An 18,362-nucleotide genomic window follows, 5' to 3' on the forward strand; every position below is an offset into this window, starting at 1 on the left:
CCATCATTATTGTGATGAAGATCATAATCCTTATAATCGTCATCATCATTATCATTGTCATCATGATAATCAACACTATAATCATCATCTTTGTCATCATCACTATAATGTCCATCTCTTACCCAGCATGTCAGAGTCCAGGCTGCCTTGACTGGAGACCACACTCTGGACTCGACTGGGCCTCAGCTTCCCGCTGCCTGAGGAAAGAAGGAGATGGGTTCTATAGTCTCACGCCACAACACATTCACCTGAGTCAGCACAGCCCAAGGGCATGTTCGCTAGGGCACATGTAAAATGAAAACAAAAAGATGTATTTTTGAATGTACAGACAGTACCCAACTGTTTCACAGAGCATTCTTCAAGTTTGTACCTACTGAACACAACCCAGGCCCAATTTAAACAACCCTCCCTAGCACTGACCAATCTCAAGAGCTCCACTATCCTCGACTCACCAAAGCATGACTGAGACCCTCAGGGCTTTTTCCTCCTCCCTTCTCTCCTATCCTGGCAGGGCCTATGAGTCTCCCCAAATCAGTGTTGGAACAAGTACCCCAGCGAGAAGAGAGAACGGGGAGGGGGCGGGGGTCATCACATGTATTATTCTGTCTGTCTGTCAGCTCTGAGCTGAGCTGTGTGCTGCTCCCTGTCGATTTGGTGAGGAGAGGGAGAAAACAGCCTGGAGGTAGACACTCAGTAAAGCTGCAAGCTAAGCCAAGAGACTTGTGCTGTTAGTGCTGCTGCTGATGATTCAGTCACTCACACAACACTCGCTCACTTCTCAATAGTTTATCATCGGTTTGTCAGTATCTGCTACACACAGCTAGCCTTGCAAGAGACACTCCACACAGAGGGTAGACAACAACACATCCGCCACACTGGCACCTTAGTCCCCTCCTGTACTCCCTGTTCACCCACAACTGAGAGGCCGCGCACGACTAACACCAACATTAATTTTGCAGACGACACGACGGTGGTAGGCCTGATTACCGACGACGATGAGACAGCCTATAGGTAGGAGGTCAGAGACCTGGCAGTGTGGTGTGAGGACAACAAGCTCTCCCTCAACGTCAGCAAGACAAAGGAGTTGATCGTGGACAACAGGAAACAGAGGGGTGGGCACGCCCCCATTCACTTCCTAGATCTGTCCGCCTGGCCAAACTAAGCAATCGGGGGAGAAGGGCCTTGGTCAGGGAGGTGAGCAAAAACCCGATGGTCACTCGGACAGAGCTCTAGAGTTGCTATGTGGAGATGGGAAAACCTTCCAGAAGGAAAACCATCCCTGCAGCACTCCAACTATCAGGCTTTTATGGTAGAGTGGCTGGACGGAAGCCAATCCTCAGTAAAAGGCACATGAAAGCCCGCGTGGAGTTTGCCAAAAGGCACCTAAAGACTCTCAGACCATGAGAAACAATATTCTTTGGTCTAATGAAACCAAGACTGAACTCTTTGGCCTTAATGCCATGCGTCACGTCTGGATGAAACCTGGCACCATCCCTACGGTGAAGCATGGTGGTGGCAGCATTAGGCTGTGGGTATGTTTTCAGGGACTGGGAGACTAGTCAGGATCGAGGGAAAACCTGCTCCAGAGTGCTCAGGACCTCAGACTGGGGTGAAGGTTCACCTTCCAACAGGACAAGGACCCTAAGCACACGGCCAAGAAAACGCAGGAGTGGCCCTGCCAGAGCCCGGACTTGAACCCGATCTAACATCTCTGGAAAGACCTAAAAATAGCTGTACAGCAACGCTCCCCATCCAACGTGACATCCAACCTGACAGCGCTTCAGAGGATCTGCAGAGAAGAATGGGAGAAACTCCCAAAATACAGGTGTGTCAAGCATGTAGCATCATACCCAAGAAGACTCGAGGCTGTAATCGATGCCAAAGGTGTTTCAACAAAGTATTGAGTAAAGGGTCTGAATACTTATGTAAATGTGATATTTCATTAAAATAATTTGATTGATGAGGGGAAAAAAGTCTGTAACCTAACAAAATGTGGAAAAAGTCAAGGGATCTGAATCAGGCACTAAAGTATGTCGAAAAGATAATGAACATATATATATATATATATTTTTTTTTCTAATATCATCTTTAAGAACTAATAATCACCAAAATAAAAGCTAAACAGAATAAAAAATTACAACAATGAAATTAGCATCATTCATTTTGTTATTGTGTTTGAGCAAAACACAGCATTATACATGGCAAGCATTAAAACAGCAAAAATGTCTCTCAGCTCCTCGGAGAAATCTGTAGAATTGGAGGAAATTGGCTTACAAATGCAACAATTTCTCGACAGCACCAAGATGGGGGACCTCTAAAATGAAGCTGCGTCGACTGTGCTCATTTCTCCGCCCCTTTTTTATCCAGGAAAAAAAACTGTACTCAGTGATGTGTTGTGTTTGCCCCAAATAGAACATTGGTATTCAGGACATGAAGTATATTTCTTTGACAAATTGTTTGCAGTTTCACTTTAGTGCCTTATTGCAAACAAGGATGCATGTTTTGGAATATTTGTATTATGTACAGGCTTCCTTCTTTTCACTCTGTCATTTAGGTTAGCAGTGTGGAGGACTACAATGTTGTTGATCCATCCTCAGTTTTCTCCTATCACAGCCATTAAACTCTGTAACTGTTTTAAAGTCATCATTAGCCTTATGGTGAAATCCCTGAGCGGTTTCTTTACTCTCCGGCAACTGAGTTGGGAAGGATGCCTGCATCTTTGTGGTAGCTGGGTGTATTGATACACCATCCAAAGTATAATTAACTTCACCATGCTCAAAGGGATATTCAATCATTTTTTTTTATTTTGACCCATCTACCAATAGGTGCCGTTCTTTGTGAGGCATTGGAAAACCTCCCTGGTCGTTGTGGTTGAATCTGTGTTTGAAATGCACTACTCGACAGAGGGACCTTACAGATGTGTGTACAGTATGTGTAGGTATGCACTAGACGACCAGTTCTTATAGCCTTTAGCAGTGCCGTTATCCTACTCCTCCTCTGGTGATGTAGAGGTTAACCCAGTCCCTGTAGCCACCAGTACTACACCTATTCCCCAGGCACTCTCATTTGTTGACTTCAATAACCGTAAAAGCCTTGGTTTCATGCATGTTAACTTCTCTGGGGTAGGGGGCAGTATTTTGACGTTCGGATGAAAGGCGTGCCCGTAGTAAACTGCCTGCTACTCAGGCTCAGAAGGTAGGATATACATATTATTAGTATTGGATAGAAAACACTCTGAAGTTTATAAAACTGTTTGAATGATGTCTGTGAGTATAACAGAACTCATATGGCAGGCAAAAACCTGAGAAAAATCCAACCAGGAAGTGTGGAAATCTGAGGTTTGTAGTTTTTCAAGTGATTGCCTATACAGTATACAGTGACTTAGGGTTCATTTTACACTTCCTAAGGCTTCCACTAGATGGCAACAGTCTTTAGAACGTTGTTTCATGCTTCTACTGTGAATGGGGAGAGAATTAGAGGTCCTGGAAGTGAGATGAGTGAGAAAATGACATGAACTCAGTGGCGCGCACTCACGTGAGAGTTAGCTGTGTTCCTTTTCTTTTTTGAAGAGGTCTTGTCCGGTTGGAATATTATGGAAGATTTACGATAAAAACATCCTAAAGATTGATTCTATACATCGTTTGACATGTTTCTACGAACTGTAATATAACTTTTTTGACTTTTCGTCTGAACTTAATGCGCGAGCACAGCGCATTTGGAGTACTCGACCGAACGCGCGAACAAAAAGGAGGTATTTGGACATATATATGGACTTTATCGAAACAAATGAACATTTATTGGGGAACTGGGATTCCTGGGAGTGCATTCCGACGAAAATCATCAAAGGTAAGTGAATATTTATAATATTATTTCTGACTTTTGTTGACTCCACAAAATGGCAGGTTTGGTTTTGTGACTGAGCGCCGTACTCAAGATTATTGCAAAGTGTGCTTTCGGTGTAAAGTTTTTTTTAAATCTGACACAGCGGTTGCATAAAGGAGAAGTGTATCTATAATTCTTTGGATAACAGTATAATATTTTATCAACGTTTATGATGAGTATTTCTGTAAATTGATGTGCTCATTCACCGGAAGTTTTGGGAGGCAAAACATTTCTGAACATTACACGCCAATGTAAAATGGGGTTTTGGATATAAATATGAACTTTATCGAGCAAAACAAACATGTATTGTGTAACATGAAGTCCTATGAGTGCCATCTGATGAAGATCATCAAAGGTTAGTGATTCATTTTAGCTGTATTTTAGGTTTTGTGACGCCTCTCCTTGCTTGGAAAATGACTGTGAGGTTTTCTTGTCTAGGTGCTGTCCTAACATAATCTAATGCAATGCTTTCGCCGTAAAGCCTTTTTGAAATCGGACAATGTGGTTGGATTAACGAGAAGTTCATCTTTAAAATGGTGTAAAACAGTTGTATGTTTGAGAAATTTGAATTATGAGATTTTTGTTGTTTTGAATTTCGTGCCCTGCTATTTCACTGGCTGTTGGCAGTCCCACATACCCCAGACAGGTTAACATCAGAAGCCTCCTCCCCAAGTTTGTTTTATTCACTGCTTTAGCACACTCCGACAACCCTGATGTCGTAGCCGTGTCTGAATCCTGGCTTAGGAAGGCCACCAAAAATGTGGACATTTCCATCCCAAACTACAACATTTTCCGTCAAGATAGAACTGCCAAAGGGGGCGGAGTCGCAATCCTCTGCAGCGATAGCCTGCCGAGTTCTGTCATACTATCCAGGTCTGTGCCCAAACAGTTTGAGCTTCTACTTTTAAAAATCCACCTTTCCAGAAATAAGTCTCTCACTGTTGCCACTTGTTATAAACCCCCCCTCAGCCCCCAGCTGTGCCCTGGACACCATATGTGAATTTATTGCCCCCCCATCTATGTTCAGAGTTCTTACTGTTAGGTGACCTAAACTGGGATATGCTTAACACCCCGGCCGTCCTACAATCTAAGTTAGATGCCCTCAATCTCACACAAATTATCAAGGAACCTAGCAGGTACAAGCCTAAATCTGTAAACATGGGCACCCTCATACAGTGAGGGAAAAAGTATTTGATACTTATTTCCCTCATTAAAATGCAAATCAATTTATAACATTTTTGACATGCGTTTTTCTGGATTTTTTTGTTGTTATTCTGTCTCTCACTGTTCAAATAAACCTACCATTAAAATTATAGACTGATCATTTCTTTGTAAGTGGGCAAACGTACAAAATCAGCAGGGGATCAAATACTTTTTTCCCTCACTGTAGATATCATCCTGACCAACGTGCCCTCTAAATACACCTCTGCTGTCTTTTACCAGGATCTCAGCAACTAATGCCTCATTGCCTGTGTCCGTAATGGGTCCGCGGTCAAACGACCACCCTCATCACTGTCAAACGCTTCCTAAAACACTTCAGCGAGTAGGCCTTTTTAATCGACCTGGCCCGGGTATCCTGGAAGGATACTGACCTCATCCCGTCAGTAGAGGATGCCTGGATGTTCTTTAAAAGTGCTTTCCTCACCATCTTAAATAAGCATGCCCCACTCAAAGAAATGTAGAACTAAGAACAGATATAGCCCTTGGTTCACTCCAGACTTGACTGCCCTTGACCAGCACAAAAACATCCTGTGGTGTACTGCTTTAGCATCAAATAGCCCCCGCGATATGCAACATTTCACGGAAGTCAGGAACCAATATACAGTCAGTTAGGAAAGCAAAGGCTAGCTTTTTCAAACATAAATGTGCATCCTGTAACACTAATTCCAAAAGGTTTTGGGATACTGTAAAGTCCATGGAGAATCCTCCCAGCTGCCCACTGCACTGAGGCTGGGAAACACAGTCACCACCAATAATCGAGAATTTCAATAAGCATTTTTCTACGGTTGGCCACGCTTCCACCTGGCTACCCCTACCCCGGCCAACAGCTCTGCACCCCCCGCAGCAACTTGCCCAAGCCCCCCCCCCCCCCCCCGCTTCTCCTTCACCCAAATCCAGATAGCTGATGTTCTGAAAGAGCTGCAAAATCTGGACACGTACAAATCAGCTGGGCTAGACAATCTGGACCTTCTCTTTCTAAAACGATCTGCCGCAATTGTTGCAACCCCAATTACTAGCCTGTTTAAACTCTCTTTCGTATTGTATGAGATCCCTATTAATTGGAAAGCTGCCGCGGTCATCCCCCTCTTCAAAGGAGGAGACACTGTAGACACAAACTGTTACAGACCTATATCCTTCCTGCCCTGCCTTTCTAAAGTCTTTGAAAGCCAAGTTAAGGAACAGATCACCAACCATTTTGAATCCCACCGTACCTTCTCCGCTATGCAATCTGGTTTCCGAGCTGGTCATGGGTGCACCTCTAGCCACGCTCAAGGTACTAAACGATATCATAACCGCCATCGATAAAAGACAATATTGTGTAGCAGTCTTCATCGACCTGGCCAAGGCTTTCGACTCTGTCAATCACCGCATTCTTATCGGCAGACTCAGTAGCCTTGGCTTCTCAAATGACTGCCTCGCCTGGTTCACCAACTACTTCTCTGATTGAGTTCAGTGTGTCAAATCGGAGGGCCTACTGTCCAGACCTCTGGCAGTCTCTATGGGGGTGCCACAGGGTTCAATTCTCGGGCCGACTCTTTTCTCTGTATATATCAATGAGGTCGCTCTTGTTGTTGGTGATTCCTTGATCCACCTCTACGCAGACAACACCATTCTGTATACATCTGGCCCTTCTTTGGATACTGTGTTAACAAACCTCCAAAATGAGCTTCAATGCCATACAACACCTCTTCCGTGGCCTCCAACTGCTATTAAATGCTAGTAAAACGAAATGCATGCTCTTCAACTGATCGATGCCTGCACCCGCCCGCCCAGCGTCACTACTCTGGACGGTTCTGATTTAGAATATGTGGAGAACTCCAAATACCTAGGTGTCTGGTTAGACTGTAAACTCTCCTTCCAGACTCACATTAAGCATCTCCAATCCAAAATTAAATCTAGAAATCTAGAAACCTATTTCGCAACAAAGCCTCCTTCACTCATGCGGCCAAGCATACCCTCGTAAAATTGACTATCCTATCGATCCTTGACTTCGGCGATGTCATTTACAAAATAGCTTCCAACACTCTACTCAGCAAATTGGAAGCAGTCTATCACAGTGCCATCTGTTTTGTCACCAAAGCCCCATTTATTACCCACCACTGCGACCTGAATGCTCTTGTTGGCTGGTCCTCGCTACATATTCGTCGCCAAACCCACTGGCTCCAGGTCATCTATAAGTCTCTGCTAGGTAAAGCCCGCCTTTTCTCAGCTCACTGGTCACCATAGCAACACCCACCCATAGCACGCGCTCCAGCAGGCATATTTCACTGGTCATCCCCAAAGCCAACACCTGCTTTGGCAGCCTTTCCTTCCAGTTCACTGCTGCCAATGACTGGAACGAATTGCAAAAATCACTGAGGCTGGAGACTTATATCTCCCTCTCAAACTTTAAGCATCAGCTGTCAGAGCAGCTTACCAATCACTGCACCTGTACACAGCCCATCTGTAAATAACCCACCCAACTATCTCATGCCCATATTGTGTTTTTGCACCCCAGTATCTCTACTTGCACATCATCATCTGCACATCTATCACTCCAGTGTTGATGCTAAATTGTAATTATTTCGCCTCTATGGCCTATTTATTATTGTCATACCTGTCTAATCTTACTCGATTTTTCTATTGTGTTATTGACTATATGTTTGTTTATCCCATGTGTTACTCTGTGTTGTTGTTTTTGTCGCACTGCTTTGCTTTATCTTGGCCAGGTCGCAGTTGTAAATGAGAACTTGTTCTCAACTGGCCTACCTGGTTAAATAAAGGTGGGGGGGGGGGAAAATGTGTAGGTAGTCATTCAAAAATCATGTTAAACACAAAGTGAGTCAATCAAACGTATTACACGACTTGTTAAGCACATTTTTCCTCTTAAACTTATTTAGGCTTGTCATAACACAGGGGTTGAATACTTTTTGGCGAAAGACATCAGTTTTTCAATTTTAATGAATTTGTAAAAAAAAATCTAAAAACATTATTCCACTTTGACATTATGGGGTATTGAGTGTAGGCCAGCGACACAAAATCTCCAATTAACCAATTTTAAATTCAGGCTGTAACACATACTGTACACATTTATACAGCGCCTTCGGAAAGTATTCAGACCTGGACTTCTTCCACATTTTGTTACGTTACAGCCTTATTCCAAAATGGATAAAATAGCTTTTTTTCCCCCTCATCAATCTACACACAAAACCCCATAACGACATAAGTATTCAGACCCTTTACTAAGTACTTTGTTAAAGCCCCTTTGTCAGCGGTTACAGCCTTGAGTCTTCTTGGGTACAAGCTTGGTATACCTGTATTTTGGGAGTTTCTCCCATTATTCGCTGCAGATCCTCTCAAGCTCTGTCAGGCTAGAAGGTGAACCTTCCAACCTGAACCCTCAGCATGATGCTGCCACCACCATGCTTCACCGTAGGGATGGTGCCAGGTTTCCTCCAGATGTGGCGCTTGGCATTCAGGCCAAAGAGTTCAACCTTGGTTTCTTACGACCAAAGAATCTTCTTTCTCATGATCTGAGATTCTTTAGGTGCCTTTTGGCAAATTCTTATATGGACAGCTGTGTGCCTTTCCAAATGATGTCCAATCAATTCAATTTACCACAGGTGGATTCCAATCAAGTTCTCGAAACAAGTTGTAGGATGATCAACGGAAACAGGATGCACCTGAGCTCAATTTTGAGTCATAGCAAAGGGTCTGAATACTTAAGTAAATAAGGTTTATATATTTATCAGTTTATTTAAAAAATGTGGTTGACATTTTAGTTAAAGGGAGGTTGCTTGCAAGTTTATTGTGTATTGCTATTTGAACTGTATTGGTGTAGGGTGGTACTATTGACATGTGGCCAAGAAGATTTTGGACATTAAGGCCTTTGTTTTGTCTATGAACATCCCCCCTCCCTCCCTCCCTTGTTCCATACCCTCTGCACTCCACTGGGAGATAATACAGATTATTGCAAATCCTCTAATGTTGATGACTGGGTTCTTTCTTGTAAATTGTTTCTACAAAGTTGCCGTTAAATTGCTCTGCTATTATTATATGAGGTATTATTGGATGAGTTACCCCTGTGCTGTGATGTGTGTTTTATATGGTGTGTCTTATCTTTTCTCTCCACTGGCTATCTGGCAAACAGGCTACACTCTAGGCAGTCTCTTCTGCTGATGTGTGTGTCTGGTAGTTAATACCTGCCTGGCGCCCGAACAAAATCTTTATCTTTACCCCTCTCTAACAATACAGAATTGGCGCCCAAACAGGGATTTGAAGAGAAGCACCCATGACACCACCGACACAAAGTTGTATCATGTATTTTGTTGGCACCCCATACTGTGCCAATGTGGACACACCTAATAGTAATCATGACCGGGAAAGGACTCGGTGGTGTAATGGAGTTGGAAAGCACTGGCCCTTATCCTCAGGCTTCTGGCTCACCTATAACTTCTCCACCATTACCCTCCCCTCAACCACTTCCTGTTACCCTGCCCAGACAGACTGGGAGAGGTGTCTCTGTGCTCACTGGACAAATGGAACAACAATGGACACACACCAATCATAGTTTGACAATGCAGGAGAATGCCATTCGCAAACTCAGTGAAAGTGTGGAGGCTCATCAGAAAGATGTGCAGTGGATGGCTCACCTCCCCCGTCAAATGGAGGAAAACCAACAAGATTCTCTGAAGCAGGATATTCAAAGAAAAATACAAAGTTTCAAAACACTAATAGAAACTAACAATCAAACTAACAATCACCTATCTTGAGGAGGAACAAAAACAGAAAGCAGAGGAGTCAGCCTCTTTTGTGAAGGGAGTGTGTTCTTATCTGAAAGAGGTTATGGAGGACAATTCTCTCACAGGGGAACTACGATTTTTGATTGAACAGGCTCAAAAAGGAGACATTTAATGAGATGGAAAAAGCACAGAAGGTCACAGATCTTCAACTGGAGGAGCTATACCAGGAGGTAATGCAGTGTTTTTCCCTTCTGGACAAATCCTCTGCACTTCCCTCAGGCTCTGCCATTAAGAGAATAGGAACAGGTAGCACTACAAAAAACCCTCTTAAGAAACTGTTAAACAGAACTCCTGTTTCCCCAAGACCACTTGCAACTGTCATGCCTCCTCTAGAGAGCTCCCTCCCTATCAAACTACTTCTCCCCACTTTTGGCAGCCCAGATCCACAGTTTTTCTTATCTAAGTGTAATGATTTCCTTTCTATCCGGCCCCTTACTGACGTGGAGGTTCTTGACACCCTCCGCAGTGTTCTCCATGGTACAGCAAGAGTCTGGTGGGAGATAGCCCGTGAACATGTGTCATCCTGGGAGGAGTTTCAAAAAAATATTCCTCTCAGCCTTCCTCTGAACTGGCAGAACGGGTTCGTAACAGAGTCCAGTGTGAAGCAGAGCCAATACGGGACGTTGCCTTCTATCGAGTTCTATGTAAGTGATGGAAAGCTGACATTACTGAGCAGGAGATGGTCAAACTCATTCTTAAGAACATGGTTCCCCGCTTTGCCAGTCATCTTTCGGGAACGTGTGCAGAATGTGGATGATCTGGTGCGTCTTGGGACTCAGTTTGAGAAGGACTGGAAGCACCACCTCCAAACTCCCTCATCCCGGTATCCCCATAACTCTCCTGGGGCTTAACAGTCTCAGCTATTTGTGCCCAAGATCCAAGACAAAAGTCCAGTGATGTGCTGGAGGTGTAAAGTCCAACATCCTCTAGGTTCTTGACCCCTCTATGGCCAGCATCAGGATTCAGGAAAAGGTGAGAAAGGACAGAAGGAAGACCGACAGTCTAGACAGGCATGGTGGCTTGCATACAACTGGGTCGGCCTTAATGCCCACCGTGAAGCCTTTAGACAGCACAACTAGCTGTCGTATTCCTATTCCGTAACAACTATTGGTTCCTCTGACTGTTAGGAACTGGAGAAGGAAGGCCATAATCAACACAGGAGCAACTTACACCCTGATGCAAGAGGCCCTGTGGCAAAACATGGCATTACCTCATGAGGAGCTTTGAACTTGGGAGGAAGGACCATTGTACTTGGCCAATGGAGAACCTACCACTGGATTGATATGACAATAAAGCAGCACGATGAGACTATTAACCTTCCTGTGGCTATTCTTTCAGATCCGAGCCTTGCATTTGCTGTAGTCCTTGGCCTGGACTTCCTGTCCTTCAGTGGACTGACCATCTCGATGTCCGAACCATCCTATCGGCTGTGCTCTGACCATTCCCAGCCTCATCCATTTCAACCTGGAAATGGACTGATTTCAGGCTGGAGCCTGCTACCTTATTCAGAGTCCTGGCTAGGTCAAGTCAAAGATGATGACAAAGTCAGAGAAAGACAAAAACAAGTTCCACCAGTGAAGCCAGAGAACCTGGCTATCACCCTGATTACAACCGTACCCCCCTTCTATTCGAGAGCAAAAGCAAACCTGATGCTGATTTCTACATCAAACAAGCAGTGGAACAGGCATGTCTGTCAGGACGAGAGGTGGCAGCTCTCCCAGATGTTGGAGATGAACAGTGAGCTCTGTACTCTTACAACCGTCTTCAAAACACATCTATACCCGGCATGAAGTCCCCATTAAGCAGCATCCCTACAGGCTGTCCCTCGCCAAACTGGAGATTTTCAATGAACAGCTCAAAAGCATGTTGGAGAATGGAGTTGTGGAACCTTCTTTTTCTGGATGGGCTTCTCTGGTTGTCCTGATTCCAAATAAAGTGGATATCAATTCTGTGTAGACTACAGGAAACCGAATGCCATAACAGAAAGCGATGCTTACCCTCTACCGAACATCAATGACAAACTGGATTCTCTGGTAGGAGCATCCATTTTCAGTAATCTGAACAGCGGATATTGGCAGGTGGCAATGGATTCCGCCAGTCAGGACAAGACTGCCTTTGTCACCCTTGCTGGTTTGTACTCCTTCAAAGTCATGCATTTTGGTTTTAAGAATGCTCCAGCAACCTTCCAAAGGTTGATGGAGACTGTCCTGGGAGATCTGAGGGGAAGAAATTGTCTTGTGTATCTGGATGACATCATAATCTACTCCTCCGCTGACGCGGATCATCTGCAAGACATACAGTCCTCGAAAGACTAAAGGCTGCAGGTTTGACCTTGAAGAATTGTAATTTCTGTTTGCCAGAACTCAAGTTCCTTGGTCATGTGGTTAATGCTGAAGGGATCCATGCAGATCCAGCCAAAGTTGCAGCAGTGCAGGAATTCCCAATTCACACATCCCTCAAGGCTGTTGAGCGCTTCCTGGGTATGGCACCACAGGTTTGTGACTGACTTTTCAAAAGGTCGCCGAAACACTCAACCGCCTTAAGAAGGGGTGAAATTCCAATGGACCCCTGCATGCCAAAGCTCATTTGAAGCACTCAAAAACAGTCTCATCACTCCTCCAGTGCTTGGACATCCTAACCTGAATGCTGATTTCATCGTGTACATGGATGCAAGTCAAACAGGATTTGGAGCAGTCTTGGCTCAACAAACAGGTCCTGGAACAGAAGAAGTTCTTGCATATGAGAAATGGAGCTACTACTTGGAGGCGAAGGTCTTCACCATTGTCACAGACCACGGCAAAGGTCTTCACCATTGTCACAGACCACTCTGCTCTGCAGTGGGTTCTAGCATCAGGCAAGACCAACAGCTGTCTTATTCGCTGGTCTAGCAGACTTCAGAGGTTTGACTTCATCACTGAGTATCGCAAAGGAAAACAGAATGTTGTACCAGATGCCCTTTCTCAGATTACAGAGACTGCCAATGTTTGTCCTCCATTGTGCAGCACTTACACTACACTAAGTGTCTGGATGATTCCTTCCCTCTGGATGATGAGTGTGTGTGGAGAGCACAGCAGAATGATGCCGCCATAATGGCGATTCACAAGAGCCTGTCTGAAGAAGACTTGAAGAGTCGCTTCAATGAGAAGTTCAGCATAATTCAGGATAAAGTGTATCAAAACTCCAAGAGGAGATGGAACACACAGCACCCATTACCGCGTCTTCATCCCCTCTACATTGAGTGACCAGATGATCCAAGCTTCTCATGCCAATCCCATGAGTGGCCATCTTGGAGTTTTAAGGCTTACCGAAGATTACAGGAGGTGGCTTACTGGCCAGGCATGTGGGTTGATACCAAGAAGTTTGTACAACTGTGTGAAGTCTGACAGAAATACAAACCAGACATTGGCAGACCTGCTGAGATACTGCAACAGACCGTGGTGAACCATCCCAATGAAATGCTGGGAATTGACCTCATGGGACATTTTCCTCCCAGCCGGGGGACCCAGAATGAATTTTTACAGGTGGTAGTGGACTACTACACACACTGGGTGGAGTTGTTTCCACTCCGCAAAGCCACTGCATCAGCCATTGTTCGAATTCTGTGAAGGGAGGTCTTTACCAGATTTGGGATTCCAGACCAAATTCTCTCTGACCGAGGTCTGCAGTGCATATCAGGAATCTACAAAGAGCTCTGTACCTACTGGGGTGTAGTTGCCAAGCTGACCACGGCCTACCATCCTCAGACCAATCTGACCGAGAGGATAAACCGAACCCTGAAGGGAATGATTGCTTCATTTGTGGGGGGATCAGCACACAATGTGGGATCAGCATCTTCCTGAGTTTCGCTTTGCACTGAACTCTGCGGTCCAGGAGATTTCTGGGGTCACTCCTGCCGAACTCCACCTGGGAAGACCACTAAAAGGTCCGATGGACAGAGTCCAAGTTCCAATGTTTCATCTGACTGCCCAGCGTTTGACGCAGTCCAACACCACCACACCTTACTAGCCAGAGTGGAGGCCAGCAGAATCAAAGCCAAACAACGACAGCTCAGAAGCTATGACAAACATAGACGAGACGTGTTTCCCACCCAAGTCTCGTGTCTGGGTCCATTCACATCTGTCAAAGGCATCCAAGAAGTTCACTGCCAAGCTAGCTTCAAGATGGAAAGGTCCATACCATGTGGTGCAGCAGTTGGGACCAGTGAACTACTTAGAAGATACTGGGGAAGATGTCAGGATGGTGCAGGTTGTTGACCTAAAGCCCTGCTACCCTACGGCGGAAGAGCTGGATCGCAGGCAAAAGCAACACCTGCAGGACCTCTTCTTGGAGGACTCTGATGATGAGGACTTCCCTGGTTTTGTGTAGCAGGAACATGAACCTGCCAAAGCCTGCATCATCTCTGTTTCTACAGGCTTTGTTAATTCATGGCGGGCGGTGTGTGGCAAAATCCTGCACGGAGCCTTCACCGTGCGCTGACACTTTAAGAGCACATCAGCAGTCAGAAAGGAAGAAATAAAGATAGCTCTTCCGAATCTCTGGGAGGGAGCTCTTGGTTGGCGCGACAGTTTGATTGGGATGTGCAATGCTGCAGAAGTCTTGTTTATTTTCAGCGTGCTTAGTTTGTAAAGTGTTTAACTCAATCATCGGTGTTACCACTCTAGAACGTGGTTATCTTATGGGAACGCACCAGTTAATGATCGCATGGATTAGCAGCAACACTGTTGCGAAGCTTTGACATACAAACAAACAAACAGACAGCTGTTGACTTCAGGCTTGCAGTTGCACTAAGACCCTCTCTCTCTCTTCCCTCTATCGCTCCAGTGCTTTTCACTGCAGCAGACTTTCTTTTTTTCAATGCGCTTCCCTTTGATGTTCAGAGTCGCTGGACTATTATTGCCCTGCTAGACGTATTTGGGTTGACATTTTAGTTAAAGGGAGGTTGCTTGCATGTTTATTGTGTATTGCTATTTGAACTGTATTGATGTGAGGTGGTACTATTGACATGTGGCCGAGAAGATTTTGGTAAATTTTAAGGCCTTTGTTTTGTCTATGAACACCCCCCCCCCGCCCGTTGCACTTTATCCCTACTGAGCACCACCCAACAATGCAGCTGTAACTAAAGGTACTTAATATAGTCTGGGTCTAGAGAAAGGGACACTCACTGTGGGTGGTGGACTGTACCGACTCGGCCAGGCTGACTGTGGAGGGGGTCTTGGGGGGCGAGGTGTATTCTGAGGAACGGTCGGTGCTAGTGCTGGGCTGGAGCAGAGGGGTGCTGGCCTGGCCGCTGTCCCCTGTAGCGGTAGAGGTGGAGGTGGAGCCCACGGAGCTCAGCCTAGGTCTTATCTCCTCTCCTCCTCTGCCCAAAGAGCTCAGTCGGGGTCGACTGGTGGAGGCACCAACAGAACTCAACCGGGGGCTGTCACCCGCGGCAGTGGAGGTAGCACCAACTGAACTCAAGCGGGGTCTAGGGCCCTCCTCTGAGTCAGCTCGGGATGGTTTGATTGGGGTGTCGCTGGGCTCCTGGGCTGGGTAACTCACAGATTCACTAACAGCCCCGACAGTAGACTTCTTCTCTTCTCCCTGAACCTTGAGGTACATAAAACAATTAATTCAGTTTAAATTCATACACATTCCTCCATTTATTAATCCATTCATAAATATTTCATTTATTCATAAAAATAAATTGAAATATAAGAGACCTTAATCCGTCTGGAAGGACCATGAAAGAGCATGCTTGGAAATAAACTAGTTGGTCAGGTTGAAACTCCCCCTCCCCCCAAAAGTTTGACAAACCTCACTGTCTGGCTCCACCCTCGCCACCTCTGCTTCGTGGTCAGGTCTTCTTCCTGGTGTGCCATGATTGGACGGAGCCCTGGCGCTGTCGTCCACATCAGGACAGTGATTGGTTGGCTGTGAGTTCCGTCCAATCATGGAGTTCCATCCCACCTCCTCAGGGTTGACAGTGCTCTCAGACAGCCTCTTAGCAGCCTGGATCCTCTGGGGGTGGAGTCTACTCAGAGACATGTAGTAGAAGTTGTCTTGCTCTCCATTCAGAAGATAACCTGAGGATGACATCCTACGGAACTCCTGTGGATGGGAAGATTCAAGGGTGAGGGTCAGTACCATCTCAATACCAATTTTCCTCATTGAAAAGCAAATCGTCAGAGTGGCACTTGGGTATGCCACATGTAAGGTTCCTAACAACGTGAAAAACGAATTGACCCCACTAGAAAAAAGGACCAAAACTCATCTTTGCTATGAAAGAAAAAGAGTTCTCCCTATCACCGCTTCTGGTCACCCGCCCACCATACCTCTTTGAACTTCTCCAGGGACTGCTCGGGGCCGAAGACAAACTGCAGAGGAACGACCTCACAGTGGCACCGTGGTCGCCCACCTGAGCGAAACACGTGATCCGCCACCTTCTGTAGCGTGGACGAGCGGATAACCCGGGAGAGACGCAGCGCTGACACAATCTCGTCCTCCAAGAGCCAACGGATCTACAGCGAGAGGCAACAGGGAGAGGAGAGGTAGAGGTGAGTGAATAGGCCTGAAATCTATATCTCAGTGACAGGGTGAATTCCTGCTATTTAGTGGTCGACAAGCTCAAAGTCGAATCAATTTCAATATGAAGTTCCAAGATCGAGATCAAGTTCAAAAGTAATTCACACGCCCCCCTCAGAGAGAGAGAGAGAGAGAGACACAGCTGCATGCGAGCTCACACATTTTTCAACATGTTTTTTTTTTACAAAAGGATAGATACATTTGGATTTTTCGGCAGGTAAATATGCAGGATGCTACCCTCCACAGCATGGCTTTTGCTCCAGATCAAAACTCCAAACCTACAACCTAATTTTGACAAATTAAACAGAGAGATTACTGCTTCCAAGGTTTCCTTTTTTCCAAGCTATATGGAGGGTGCTCTAGCAAACAAACAGCACAGACCAGAGGACACCATTCCAACCTGGAACTAGTTGTGTTTGGTCTGATGCTATTTTGAAAGCCAAGAAGAAAAACAATGAAAAATAAAGTACATTCCAACGATACATTTTACTTTATGGGGACTGAATGGTGAGTTAAGGCTCCCAAGTTTGCAAGGACAGACTAGATACAAATTCAATTAGCACTAAGGTGTCGAGGCCTTTTGGCCCAACAAGTGGCAGGAGTCTTTGAAGCGTCCTCTGATTGAAGCGTCCTCTGAAGCCCCCTCCTGCTGTTCAAAGACCATTCACTGGCATTTTCTACAAGAAATCTGCCTCCAGGTGCTTGGATTCCACCTGGCGATCTGTTCACCGTCTGCCCTGGCCTGTCTCCCCCTGTCTGGTACAAGTACCTCCACCACACTCGCCACTCTCTCCCGAGCTTTCGATCGCCTCCAGCACACACGCACCGTTGGGGCGAGTGACTCTGAACTTACAATGGCTAGCCCCAACTCGTTATATATTGAAAAAAATAATTGTGCATTTTGCTATTTCCCTCATGACTCCTGCATACTTTGTTGACTACAAACTTTCTTTACCCAAGCATGGGACAGACTGTTTGTTTGTTCCCACACTCGGGACTCTGACTCTCTATTGGTTACACGGACTTTTGGCCTCCCATCCTATTCTAACCACCTCTCGCCGGCTTTATTTTCATGTTACCTGATGAAATTGCTGTACAATATGATCTTGTTGCCATCTGATGCACATTCAGATGACATAAATCAGCACTGCAGAGCTCTCCCTGTCCTATGCCGTGCCTTGATTGTATTACTGTTGATTATATCTGAAAATGTGCCTGCTCACCCTGGCCCATCTACTGTTGCTAGGCCCAATTCGGACTTGTGCTCTGATATCTGCTTCACTGATTACTGCTCTCGTAAAATCCTGGCTTTTCTGCACGTTAACATTAGAATCTTATTACCTAAAATGGATCAATTGTAAGTGTGGGTTCACAGCTACAATCCAGATGTGTTGGTCATTACTGGTTAAGGAAGAGTGTTTTGAATACTGATGTTACTCTTTCTGGTTATAAGCTTTTTCGGCAAGACAGATCTTCCAAAGGTGGGGGAGTGGCAATCTTTACCAAGAATCACATTCAGTGGTCGGTTGTCTCCACCAAGTCTGTCTCCAAACAATTTGATTTGCTGGTTTTAAGCATTAAACTTTCAAATAGCTCTTTGTTGACTGTTGTTGGGTGCTATCGTCCTCCATCAGCACCGGCCTGTACCCTACCTGCCCTAAGCTCTCTCTTGGCCCCTTACACTAAGTCTGAATTTGTCCTAATAGGTGACCTAAACTGGGACATGCTTAAACCACTTGACCCAGTCCAAACGCAATGGGACTCCCTAAATCTTTCTCAGATTATTACCAATCCCACAAGGTATGACTCCAAACACCCAGAAAAGGCTACACTCCATGATGTTATCCTCACAAATAATCCTGATAGGTATCAGTCTGGTGTTTTCTGTAATGATCACTGTTGTACAGCTGCTCA

General features: G+C 45.3%; 1 protein-coding gene across 5 annotated transcripts in view; it reads right to left on the bottom strand.

Annotated features, from left to right (window-relative positions):
- szt2 (SZT2 subunit of KICSTOR complex) overlaps positions 1 to 18,362 on the bottom strand; it is a 123,559-nt gene that overhangs the window by 59,757 nt on the left and 45,440 nt on the right. For all 5 annotated transcript variants that reach the window (XM_082967934.1, XM_082967935.1, XM_082967936.1 and 2 more), the window contains 4 exons: positions 16,199 to 16,384; positions 15,681 to 15,974; positions 15,047 to 15,473; positions 123 to 197 (listed from right to left, as the gene is read on the bottom strand). In XM_082967934.1, the coding sequence (XP_082824060.1) occupies positions 123 to 197; positions 15,047 to 15,473; positions 15,681 to 15,974; positions 16,199 to 16,384 (982 nt within the window). The remainder of the gene's footprint in view (positions 1 to 122; positions 198 to 15,046; positions 15,474 to 15,680; positions 15,975 to 16,198; positions 16,385 to 18,362) is intronic.

Source organism: Salmo salar, chromosome 23, assembly GCF_965601325.2.
Source record: "Salmo salar chromosome 23, fSalSal1, whole genome shotgun sequence".
In the NCBI taxonomy this organism is placed as follows: Eukaryota; Metazoa; Chordata; class Actinopteri; order Salmoniformes; family Salmonidae; genus Salmo; species Salmo salar.